Source organism: Neopsephotus bourkii, unplaced genomic scaffold (genome assembly GCF_033783945.1).
Source record: "Neopsephotus bourkii isolate Nb327-2 ecotype Australia unplaced genomic scaffold, CSIRO-AGI_Nbou_v1 NB_1053, whole genome shotgun sequence".
NCBI lineage: Eukaryota > Metazoa > Chordata > Aves > Psittaciformes > Psittacidae > Neopsephotus > Neopsephotus bourkii.
In genome coordinates, this window is record NW_026901542.1 from 1,871,787 (window position 1) to 1,884,959 (window position 13,173).

General features: G+C 35.9%; 1 protein-coding gene across 2 annotated transcripts in view; it reads right to left on the reverse strand.

Moving 5' to 3' along the window:
• Positions 1-964: 964 nt before the first annotated feature.
• Positions 965-13,173, reverse strand: part of GXYLT1 (glucoside xylosyltransferase 1) — a 35,792-nt gene continuing 23,583 nt past the window's right edge. For both annotated transcript variants that reach the window (XM_061361174.1, XM_061361175.1), the window contains 4 exons: positions 12,617-12,868; positions 4,860-4,983; positions 4,389-4,561; positions 965-2,876 (listed from right to left, as the gene is read on the reverse strand). In XM_061361174.1, coding sequence (XP_061217158.1) covers positions 2,715-2,876; positions 4,389-4,561; positions 4,860-4,983; positions 12,617-12,868 — 711 coding nt within the window. In that variant the 3' untranslated portion in view covers positions 965-2,714. The remainder of the gene's footprint in view (positions 2,877-4,388; positions 4,562-4,859; positions 4,984-12,616; positions 12,869-13,173) is intronic.

Below are 13,173 nucleotides of genomic sequence, written 5' to 3' on the forward strand. Positions count from 1 at the left end.
CTATTTTGTTGGTTACTTAGTATATCTACAGAGAAAGCAGTTTCTAAAACTAGATGGCAATACAGATTTCCTGTCTGTATCTAAGTTTCTACATATGTGTGCATATGATTTTATACATCGGGTATTAAAATGATTGGGAGTATAACTGGTTTCTATCACAATGCTCAGTATCCCAGTCTTCTCACTGTCTCTAAATGTTTTGTCAGTCAGATTTGTTTCTAAAGGTAGGTCATCTTTCTAAATTTAAGACACAGGAACTACAGGACTAAACATATATTCAAAACAAATACTCCAGAGTTCCATAATGGAAGCTACTAAGCACTTCATGTCTTTTAAGTTTTCTAAAGTGTTCATGAGTTTTGCTTGGGAATGGATAGTTGAGGTGAGCAGTTTAAGTTTATATTAATGAAAATTATACAGAAACTATGGCATAAGACAGTATATTCTGCTACCTGTAATATGCTAAGTAAACATTGCTTGAAATTAGCACAAAGTAAGAATTTTTATCCTACGATAAGCTTCAACATTAACCCTTTTTTGTCTAATCCCCCACAAAATCTGAAATATAAGTGGAAAGGTTGCTGCTGGTGTTCACATTCCATATTTCCTAAAATGGCTTAGCAGGAGGCACTGGAATAGGTTGTCCAGGGAGGTTGTGAATGCTCCATCCCTGGCAGTGTTCAAGTCCAAGTTGGACGAGGCCTTGGGTAATATGGTTTAGAGCGAGGTGTCCCTGCCCATGGCAGGGGGGTTGGAACTTGATGATCTTAAGGTCCTTTCCAACCCTAACTATTCTATGATTCTATGATTTAAGCAGTATCTTCTCATGCATACAATATACTAAAATTAAAATCAGATCTAAACATTTATGCAAAGACAAACAAAAAACAGGCCAAAAGAAACATCTTTGAAATACAAAACACACAGGACAAATAAAAAAGAAAGCTGAAGACAAATTCATATAAAAAATCAGTATTTATGTAAAAAAATAATGCACTGCATATTGTAAAATCAGTCAATAACAGTATTCACTTTCACACAGATTTCTAGATTTTCAGACTTCAAAAGGTGACAGAGCAAGGAAAAGAGACCATAACTACATGTGAGGCAGACTGCTTCCCAGGATCCATCCCAGAAATGTACACCCTGAGCCAGCAGGGAGATTAGGAGCAGAATCTAAACTCTGCTTACAATGGAGTGTGTTTTGTACTGCTAAAGCATTCGTCCAGCTCACATGGATCTGGGAGTCAGAGCGAGCCCACCTCTGACATGGAAAGAGCCACAAAAATTCAGCTTCTAAAATGGGATTGGGATGAAGGTGCAAGTCAGTGAGTGGATCCTCCAAGTTCAACACACGGGAACGTTTCTGGAATCCAAAAAACTCACTTTATGAAGACTTCATCTCAGACCAGTTATCCAAGTTCAAATATACTTTACAAGTCAAACACATTTCATACTATGCAAGTTTAAATAGTATTTCACTGTAACACTAGAACTCAGCCTTTTTCTTCATGTTTTCCTCTAAAAAAAAAAAAGAAAGTTTGTACTACATAAACAAAACAATTATTCTTTTTCCACTAAGAGAACTTAAAAAACTAAAGAAGGCCTAATCTTTGCCTGCTGTAAATCACTATCAACCTACTGCCAGTAATGCATTCATGTAGTTGAGGGTCTGCCCCAAAACTATTTTAAAGCCATGTTATTAAAAAATATGGTAACAGGATATATCCTCTAAGAAACACATCTAATACACAGTCTGAGGCAGCATCAGAACTCTTACTACAGCTCTTCACTTTTCAGCACTAAATACTCCATAATAATCATCAGGTAATAATTCTTAGTAAGAAAATACAAGAGCAACAGCTTTTCACTGGTGGTTTTTTTCCTACTTCCAAAATGCCCTATAAAGCTGCAAAACCATGTCATTTTTTAAAAGTATTATAAAGACAAACATCTTCAACCTGATTTTTTTGCTAAAATAAAACCAAAAAACAACCACCAATCCTCAATTCTGCTCTATCTTTTGACCATGTTGAAACAAATGCTGTACATTAAAAAGCCTCTGCACCTACAGACAGAGAAAATTAGTATCACATACCGGTATTAATTTTTCAGAACATCGTATTTATAGTGTGCAGTTTACATCTAAGATATGCAAACCAAGATTGTCAAAACAGTACTTCAACATGTAAGAGATGAACACATAAAGGCACATACAGATTGTCAATTATTATATCACATTTCTTTGAAAAGAGTGTTTTCTGCACTTGTAAACAATTTTGTTTACATAAAGGCTCACACCTTTAAAGTGAGGTTAGTGCTGCTGCCTCAGTTATTGCTACATTCACAGCTTAACAGAATTTTAGGCAATGAGGTACACTCCCAAACAGAACCATCTTCATATCTTCTTTGTTCATTTGATCATTAGATAACTGAATTATACAGACTAAAACTACTGACTGTAGAAGCCAGTAACACCTAAATCACTGTATTAAAGATAAACATTAGCAGTGATTAAACTTCAAAAGAGCAAAAAGTCAGCTTTGCAGAAAAAAGTTCCTGTTCTTCATGACAAGAATATTTTCTTCATTTTTACATATGCTAGTAAACTTTTATCTGGGCACAGTGAGAGCCAATTCAAGCCATATTAGAATTTTTGCACCTTCTGAGAAGTATGTTAATTCAGTCTCTTGATTTAACAGCTTGAAGTAAAATCACCTTCCCTTTGATCTTCTGGCATACAAGTCTCTTATGCTTTTTGTCAGCTGCTTTATGAACACTTTGTATACTCTTCCACAGTATGTATGCATGGTTTTCCGTAATTCCAGTTCTAGGGGCTGCAACAGGGAATGAAGCAGATCATCTCCAAATGAATACTGCAAGGAAGTTAAGGAAAGAAGATTAAAGGTCAACAGAACACAGAAGAGTATCTTTAAAGAGTTTTATAAAAATGCCTCTGAATGTTATATTTAATAAACCTTTAGAAAGCAAGTACGTTTAAGAACTCATCTTCCTGAATGCAGTATTTGAAAAGTACCTCTAAATCAAGAAATACTCTCTAATGCTTTTAATAACCTTAACAAGTGAGATCTTTAAATATAAGCAAATGAAGATACCTGGACAGGAGGAAATTTGAAATTATCTTATTAAATTAAAAATTTACAGATCTAAACATGTTTTCTAGTAATTTGTTTGTTAAACAGTAACTTTCTTGAATAACAGATAACTTTTAAGGAATACACTTCTTATCAAATTATAATGAAGTAACAGTATGAAAAATGGTACTACTGAAGTGTCATTAAACTGAATGATGGTCGAACACATACTATGTTTAACATGGGGATGAAATAAAGAAGTCATTAATTCAACAGTGCAATAATTTTTATAAACAAATGATAAGCTAAACCAGCATTTCAAAGTAATGTAATTTTGTTCATCTTATTACCACTGAATCAGCAGCGTTTTACATATTTTCTCTGCCATATTCATAAACCAAATGGGATAATAAATAAAAAGAAAATACTTTTTCTTCTGTTTTTGACAATGCTCAAAGGAAACAAAGAAATCATATTTTCATGGAAACATATTCACTTTCTGTGCAATGAATTCACAGACCCTCAAAAGTACTTTTCTTCATTTTTATATCCATATGACAACACGTAATAAAGCACCATTAAATATACTATTGATTTTTGAAGGTTATACACACACAATAGCCTGCTACATTAAAATGTGCAGCAGTGCTAAATTTTACAGCTCTTCAGTGAGTACACTGATGCAGTGATAAATAGTTTATTAGATGCCTTATTTGCAGAATGAAAAGAAGTCATTGCGCTTAATAATTAAAGGAATAGCAACATATTAACACACTGAATCTCTAGAAAAGGTCAAAACACAGTACAAAGAAAAAATTATTTTCTACAATCCAAATCTAACTACAATCAAATGTTTAAATGTTGCCAAAAATACACACAAACTATGGGAAGAAGGTCAGGGGTTTTTTCCTGCATTTTAAAGTCTCCAGAAGAATGAAGCTTCTAGCAATCTCCAAACGCTCATACAAACAGCTTATCAGATGTATTTATTACAGGAATGGGAATAAAGTCTTTTAAGTATATGTTGACAGATACAGGCAATGTTTTAGAACCCTAACCTAGACATAGTCTACACTATGCTTCAGAACATGACCACCACAAAAAGAATACACTGGAATTCCATACAAGCAGTAAATGAAAACCCTGTGAAACACTTAACATCACTTAAAAGAGAAAAAAACACCCACTTTGTTGCTATCAAGGTATCAACAAAACCTACAAAAATACATGCAGCACTGTAGATAGATAAAAAAAAAAGAAACTTTTCACAAGTACAGTGTTGAAAGCACTTACGTTTTTTATCGCTTCATAGACAGCCCTAAAAGTTGGCTGTTTTTCATCATGGTAAACACCTCTGTTTCCATGAAGAATAAATATACCCTCTTCTTCGGCTTCCTTACAATTGCTTCCATAGATGCAGTGGTCAGGGCGGTAATTCCATTGGCAAGGAAAGACATAAAGACTTTCTGTGCAGAAAAATGAGAACTCTGGATTACATATCAGAACAATTTCAGGAAATACACTAATCTTCCCCCTTTTTTTCCCTTAGAGCTGCTCATAAATTTCTGTAATTATTTTGAAACTTAACACTTAATTACAGTCTAGCAAGCTTCAATGCTAAGTAAATACTTGAAGAAAACAAAGCAGCAACAAGTCCCTTTAATACTTTCACAAAAAGCCTGCTAAGAGCACTTTCCATGATTTTTTAACATCATAGAAAAGATCAACTTTGTAATGTTTGACTTTGAATCAATGTGGATTTACCTGGATTGTGGAAAAACATAATGTTCAATAGGTCCTGATCACCCCAGGTTATGTTCAACTTGTATTTCTTCAGTAGTGGCATAAGAATTTCTCCCCACTGTAATCGGGCTGGTGTCATATCATTCTATTAAACAAAAAGCAAAATGACATACATTCAGGACAATTACTCCTATTAAGATGGAAATGCCCTACAGAATTGCAGTAATATGCTTTTCAAAATTACAAATCTTGAATGCATAGATGATTTCTTCCTTTTAAGCAAATTTGCACATCTAAGGAAAATAGTTACAGGCATTTCCAATATGCTTTCCCCTCTCAATTATTATGAGAAAAATTATATGCATCTCCTACTTCCTATTTAACTGCCACATTAATTTTTTTATCCAAGATTTCCCTCGAACATCTTAAACCAGGAGTGCTAAGAAATAGCAAGGGCTTTTTATACAGTAGTAGGATCTAACACAGAAACTGTGTTTAAGTAATGCATCGAAGTAGATGAGCACATTTCATGCAATTTATCACAGAGTTCTAATATACACAGGTTTTAACTTCAAAAAATCAAAACAGATCAATATAAAATTAATTATTCAATAGTTTCAAACACATACAGCTGAAAACTACTGGCTACAAAGCAGTGCGCAAAAGGTAACAGAAATCCTTCAAAGGTTTTCAAAAGAATTTGCATTAAGTTGAACTGATTTTTTTAGTTACTGACCTTGAACTTCGACAGCAAAGGCATAACTTCTCATTAGCGAAAGGCAGCAAGACTCTAAATCAACCACTGTTACTTAATGCACAAATTCTTGATTCAGTAAAATCACTTCAAAGGGAAAGGAGAGAGTTCTTTGAGGTTCCGGCTGAGGGGACGGTACTTGGAAGAAGTGGGCCTACACTGAACTCTGACTTACCAAAGGTGTTACCCTCTTCAGTGTAACAAGGTTACACATTCTAAAGCTAATTTCTCATCTTCACACATTTAAGCTCAACTAGAACAGACAAGGAACAAGGCTGCGCCCTCTGTACCTCCTACATCAGTTGGGAGAGTGAGGATGGAGTGACATGAAGTCCCAAAGACAGAATGTTCCTGAGTAATTACAGGAGTGTACCTTTGATGCTTTCCAACCAAGATAAAATATATATTATATATAAATAAACATATAAATATATATATATAAAAATTAGAACCCCAGTATGGTTTGGGATCTGTACACAGAAACACCATGCTAAGAAACAGAAAAGATTACCAGGCACAAAATACTCAGTTTAGAGCTATAGAATTTTAGAGTTTTTTAGAATTCTCAGAGCTTTCCACTGACTAACTTGAAAGTGAAAAAATTGGCAGTTTGGTTTTTAGTCTTTCCTCAAATCATTTCAGCCATCAAATATAAAGGCCTTTCAGAATTGAAGACTCAAAAAAAGATAAAAGGAATCACTATCAGATTTTAGACAAGAATTAGTGCAAAAACGATCTATAGCTTATTTTATGTAAGAAGCTAAACACAGTATTACAGTCCCTTCTGTCCTAAAAAATTTATGACTGTGATTGCTTGCAAGTATTAGATGAGAGCAGACATAAGAAACGTACAAAAGAATTCTCCTCTAGCAAGAATTGTCATTAGGCTCAGTGCAATGTGACTAAACAAAAGAAAAACACGGCTTAACACCAAGCTGAAACCTCCCAAAAAGCAAATCAGTCACGCTGAATCACAGTGGGTAATGATTACTCTCTCACCTGCACCTTGCCATCCATAGAATTTTAGCCCAAGGCTTAAATTTAGATTCAATGCTAAGAATTAAAAATAGAACTAAATTATCTCACTGAGAGTAGGATAACCATAGAAGAATATACAGTGGTAAATAAAAGTTTTAGAGCAACCCATAAAAATATGACTTCAGATTTTTAAAGTGATTATTTCATACAATTTTCATTTAACTTGTACTGTTTTAATAGCAGTGAAATCCAGAGTATACCTACCCCAAGGAGATGCAAAACAGTTCTAAACCCAGATGTCTAGAAGCAATACTACTTGATAAATAGTGCTATCAGATTTAAGAATTGAAAACTGTGATATTTCAATAAATTCTGCATAAACAGAAAAGTTACATATTAATTTATTAACACTGATGTGTAATGAAACCAGTGAAGGAATCACATAGCAAGAGAAACAGTCTGAATAGTTACACAACCTCCTTCTTTAAAATTCTATTGCAATTTGTAGCAAAGTCAGCCAGTGTGTAAGGCAGACTACTCAGGTTCAACCAAAATTGATGACACAATTGCTTTTCAAAAGTTACTTCAGTAAATATGAGAAAAATAACTCTACGACAGCTTAAGGATTTACAGAATATCAACCTCATCTCCAACATTCAACAAGTTGCAAAGAAGGATAAAGAGGTTTAAGAAGAAGAGCCCTCCAGTGGTAGTGGGCATTTCTGTGATGCCAGTAAGCTGGTACAGACAGGCTCTTATTGAACCCTTAAAACTGATTTTTGAATGGAAGAAAATGTGTAAGAGCAAAATATACATAAGGACATTAAGATATTTTCCTACAGGAGTTTTTCTGGGCAGGGTTAGATACTGTCCTGTAATTAATTTGGACATTTTGACTGCCCCAAGAAGATTTCTGCCTGGCCAAGTCTAAAGTCAGACTTAAAAGATCTATTACATATAAGCTTGTAGCAACCTAGTATTACCTTTCTCTTAATTCTAGTAAGAAAATATAAAATGGAGGAAAAAATATTCATATCATGCAGCAATATCTAAAACTGCAGCTGTGTCCCACAAAGAGTTGACCAATTTAAGGTTTCTTTTATGCCAAATGAGAGCAAGCCCATTGGACTTATATGGATAGGAAGACTATCTTCTTGCATTAACAGTATACTGCTAATACTTACTAGATGGTTTTTGAGAGAGAATTTATTTCACTAACCCAGCAACTGACTCACAGAAGGGACCAACAAACACCAGAGGCTAGGACAAAGTAAATAAGAAAAGCAGAAAAAGCAGCCGGTAAAGAGATAGGAGCCTTCCTTTCAGAAAGAGTTAGCTCTTGCACAGGCTTACCGTATTTCCTGGATCTACAGTCTTAAGCAATACTGAATGATTTAAAAAAAAAAAAGAAGTGTATAATGGCTTAGGTCACAAAAACTCTCTGAGCTTTTTTTTGTCTGAAGTATATACATGAATCTCTCCTTTGCATACACTACCTGGAGTTATTTTGTGTGCGGCTTGTTTGATTTTCTCAGAGCTCTTTCCTTATTAATGACTGCTCACATCTTAGGCACCACAACTAAGTTTCTTAATGAATTTGCTCAAAGTCATTGTTCTCTTAAAACATCGTATCTCTGGTATTTGCTATATCTGTTCCAGTCTATACGTAGAAGTCGTCATCACCTTTTCCATCTCCTAAATACTCCTGCATGCTTTACATCCCCATTTTAACTGCTGCTTAGCAAAGACGAGAGGCACTAATCATCAGAAACTCATTACTGATTTTAGTCTTATGTCCAGTTTGCACATTTTAATGACATTACATTACATTTTCCAGAGGAGGGCCACGAGGATGATCAGGGGACTGGAGCCCCTCCCGTATGAAGACAGGCTGAGAAAGTTGGGGCTGTTCAGCCTGGAGAAGAGAAGGCTGCATGGAGACCTCATAGCAGCCTTCCAGTATCTGAAGGGGGCCTATAGGGATGCTGGGGAGGGACTCTTCATTAAGGACTGTAGTGGTAGGACAAGGGGTAATGGGTTAAAACTTAAACAGGGGAAGTTTAGACTGGATATAAGGAGGAAATTCTTTCCTGTGAGGGTGGTGAGGCACTGGAATGGGTTGCCCAGGGAGGCTGTGAATGCTCCATCCCTGGCAGTGTTCAAGGCCAGGTTGGACGAGGCCTTGGGTGACATGGTTTAGTGCGAGGTGTCCCTGCCCATGGCAGGGGGGTTGGAACTTGGTGATCTTAAGGTCCTTTCCAACCCTAACTATTCTATGATTAAAATCATGTGTGTGCATGCGTATGTATCTGTATCTACGTATACACGTGCTTATATACAAAGTGTACATATTCATAATGTATATATACAGACAGTCTCAAAATACACAAGACAAATAAGACAGATAGAACCAGGAGTGACAACTTCCATTAGGTACCACAGATAGCCAAGTAGCTAGGATGCTCATCTAAAATGAATAGATCTGACAGCCCTGAGAAGATTGGGGCTTGAATAAATAAGTGGATAAAAGAAGACTTAATCCTGAAACAGTACATGGAACTACAGGTTTTCTGCAACTCAGGTGAGCACTATAAATACCGGTTAAAGTCTCCAGTTCTTTTTATTTATTCATCTTCTGGTTCCTCCCGACTTTTACAAATCAATGTGACAACAAAAGAAAGGTGCTTAAAGGCACCAAACAGCTCCAGCCTGTCACTTTTTTAGCCCAAAATTACAATAGCCAAAGAACCTACAGTTTTAAATACATCACATTGAAGGAATATCCTGATTCAAAGTTTCCACTATTTAGACAAGTGCTCTAGTCACCCAACAGTCATACAAAAAGGTCTATAGGCAGCTTTTTAAAGATACAAAATTTCCTAGAACTTATACACTCTGAGGAATTCATTGAGTCTCTTGAATGAATACATACAAATTTGACCTTCCTGTAAGTAAATGAAGCATTTTCTAGTTCTACTGTATTTGACTGGAATAGTTAATGGGACACAACATGGGAAGCTTGTGTATCTTAGGGCCTTGTGATGCTCCACAAGCTTGTGGGACCACACTCTAGGTACGAGGGGAGCAAAAAATTAAATGGTTCCCCTGCTGAGTGATCTCCAAGCCAACTTCTCAATAATCAATATTATATAACAGAAACTCATTTCCTGTTTAGTTATTACCTGGGCTACACTATCTAGATATGAGAGAACGATAAATCAGGCACTATCATTCCTAAGTTTTACATAACCTAGTAGCTCCCTAATTAGACACCCTCAAACTGTTCTGACTGGGCTAAGCATGCTACTACAAGCCTGATATTATAGGACACTTCCCCAGTGTGTCCAATAGGTGGAAGGACTAAGTAAACAGCATGAACCCAGTTCATGAGGTAGTCTCCCGTATAAAATAATTCTGAGCCTTCCAATACCAAAAAATGTCCACTGGTAATACGTTGGTCACTGTCAATAAGGCCTAAGCAAGCCAGTCACACTGGAGTAAGTATCTCCACAAATGCAGAGCCTGAACAAACAACAAACATAATACTTGCCAGAAACATACAAAACAGAGGTAGAACACCTGGATGCTTAGTTAGATGCTCAGCATTTGTATGCAAGGGCCTGAAAGATACAGGGGTAAGGTTTTAAAATCAAAGAAAGGTATCCATTTCAAAACACCTCAGCTGAACCAGGAAATCCATACATGTCAAAACACCATGCATCTGAACATTACATCTGTGTTTCTTGCTCAACATAATCAGACTAAGACTCCAGGGAAGATGCACAGAATCATGAGAGCAGGAGTAAAAAAGGTATAGGATTAGAAGGAGGAAGATAAAATGAATGCAAGAAATAAGTTCTTAGCAACCACATTAAAAGCTGTACACAATCTTAAAATGTAGCATAAGACCACTCAAGTATACAGAACAAACCATCTTCTTATTTAGGTCTGAAGTGACAGCAAAGCCCTGGGAAGGATTCCAAAGAATGATGACTAACAAGGGCAGAAAATGCTGTATTTCTAACACTTAAAACAAAATGAAGCAGAGGAATAGCTTAATTGCCATATATATACATATATATATAACCTTTTGTTAACTAAAGCCATCAGAAAGGGCTTTGAATCACGTGCCTTGCTATTGGGAAGCTTTACTCTGTTTCTGCTTGCACAGCACTGGGTTGCTCACTCCAGTGTCAGTTCCTTCCCCTTAATTGTGTGAATGCTAAGCCTGCAACTCATCAAGCAGACTTGCTTAGCACACTACATACTGAACAATTTGAGAAAGAGCATCAAGATTAATGTTTTCAGGACAATTCAAGACTTCTTTTTGTTCTGATTCCTCACTACAGGAAGTCCAGTGGCCCACTTAGCCAGAAGCTGTACATCATGTTATCTTATGCTGAAGTTTGCCAGTAGGATCCTGAGAAAAGCATAGGGATTTGTGCCTTGCCTTACAGTTGAGAAGAATGCTCCAGCCCTCTAATATCAAGAAAAAGGAAAAACAATCCATTTTGAATTTCTAAATATTCATTAATTATTTCACCTACTTAAGTCTACATATATCAACTTAAATTCTAAGAAAACACCACATACAGGTGTTAAGGAGAAATGACTTTATATTTTCCTCTAGAAAACTGCAGTTAGTTTGGAAGACAATTTTAGTCTCCTACATTACCTATATACTGTCAAAAATTTTAACTCCAATTTTGGGAAAATGGCATAAAGTTTCCAACAAGTTGATAATTTCAGTTACACTGAGAAGCCCAAGCAGAATTCTGACACAGTTTGTATAAAACACCTACCTTATCTCAGAGTTTACCACACTGAAAAACTTATCATGCAGAAATGCACTGTCAGAGGTTAAGATACAAAGTTTTCAGTCCCACATTTTTCGCATCATGCTTTCCAGTATTTTTATTTCTCCAAATACAATAAGCAGGAAAACAAACAAATAACAAAGTAGACAAGATTCCACTGACAGAGAAACTTTCTTCTTGGGAAACTACAGCTACATAGTGTAACTACCAGAACTTCCTACTTTAACTTCAACTGAGATAATCCATTCTCCATTTATCTTAAATTCGCTATATTTCCATAACAAAAATATATAGCAAGAACATTAAGATAAAAGCTAAATGTTTCTTAAGCTGGAAATCAGGGAGAAGAAAAGTCTACCTCCAGTTTATCAACCCTGGCAGTGCTCAAGGCCAGGCTGTACAGGGCCATGGGCAACATGGTCTAGTGGAAGCTGTCCTTGCCTGTAGCAAAGGATCCTTTCCAACCCTAACCATTCTATGATACTAAGTTTATATTGCCCCTCTTAAGGGTGTACCTTCTTATAGTTTTAGCTGCATCATTACTTTTCCCTAATCAAACTTCTTAAACAGAGAAGTACTTTCTTCCCCCAGCATAATCACATAGCACTGCTTTGTTACTTGTGTTTCAAGTACTGAAGAAAAAGCTTCCAATCTGTAACAGAATGACCATTTGTTTCTGCTGCTGCATGCACTGCTTTAGTATGTTCGTGATGAATTTATTTATCTACAAAAATTATGACTTCAAAGAAAATCAGAAGATTCTTAAGGTGATAATCTCCTAGGTTACAAGATGAAAATTTGGAAACTGCAGTTAAAATGGCTTACTAAATGTTCTAGCACCACCTCCTGGTCACACTTCTACACTCAATTTCAAAGGTTGTTTACAGTATCTGTTAACTGTTTTCTGGGATCTCTACAGTGAAGAAAAAATAAGAGAGTACCTACTGACAAATGTAATTTACAGCAGACTGTCTAAAAGTCACAGGTCCTCTCAGAACTAAGAAAAATTAAAATAATCAAACACACTTGAAATACAGGAATTCCGAGGCTGACAGTGAGTGACATTTAAAAAACACAAGTTAGATACCAGTTTAAACACAGTGTATTTTTAAAACGTTATTCCAGTTACAAGAAAAATTGTTTGAAAAATGCTGTCTCCCACGAATTTGAAACCATCAGAATTAAAAGATGTAAAACCATGGAAAATGCAATAAAGGCAACACGCATACCTTGAAATACTTCCTTCTGATCCGCGTCATATTCATTAACATGACTCCAGAATTTATTCCAGTTACTCCATAGTAGGGATGCCTAGCAAAACGATTATACCACCCAATACGAGGCTCTTCATGTTCCGGTGCCATTGCAGCAATTTGTGTGGAGTTGAACTTTCCCAGAAAAGACCAAATATCATCAACAGGTCTCAAAAACAGGATGTCAGTATCGACATACAGTAGTGAATCCACATGTTTGAGGATTAACTGTGAGGGAAAGAAATTGAAAACCAAACTTAAGTTTTATTGAGTTTATCTTCATAAAGCAGAAGTTGGTGCCATTACACAATGAAGCTTGATACATTTGTCGTATGCAAATAAATTCACTTCAGACTGATGGTTTGCAGTTAATTCTGTCATCATTTCCTCTTTTTTTCATTTTGGAATATTTTTGTAGAGTGAAACCAAGGTTTCATATAGAATAGTAATGCAAATGCACTCAGTCTGTATTTTATATCCTGGGGCTCCTCAGAAGTAAGTGAAAAATAGCAGGAGCTCCTACCTTCCTCCTG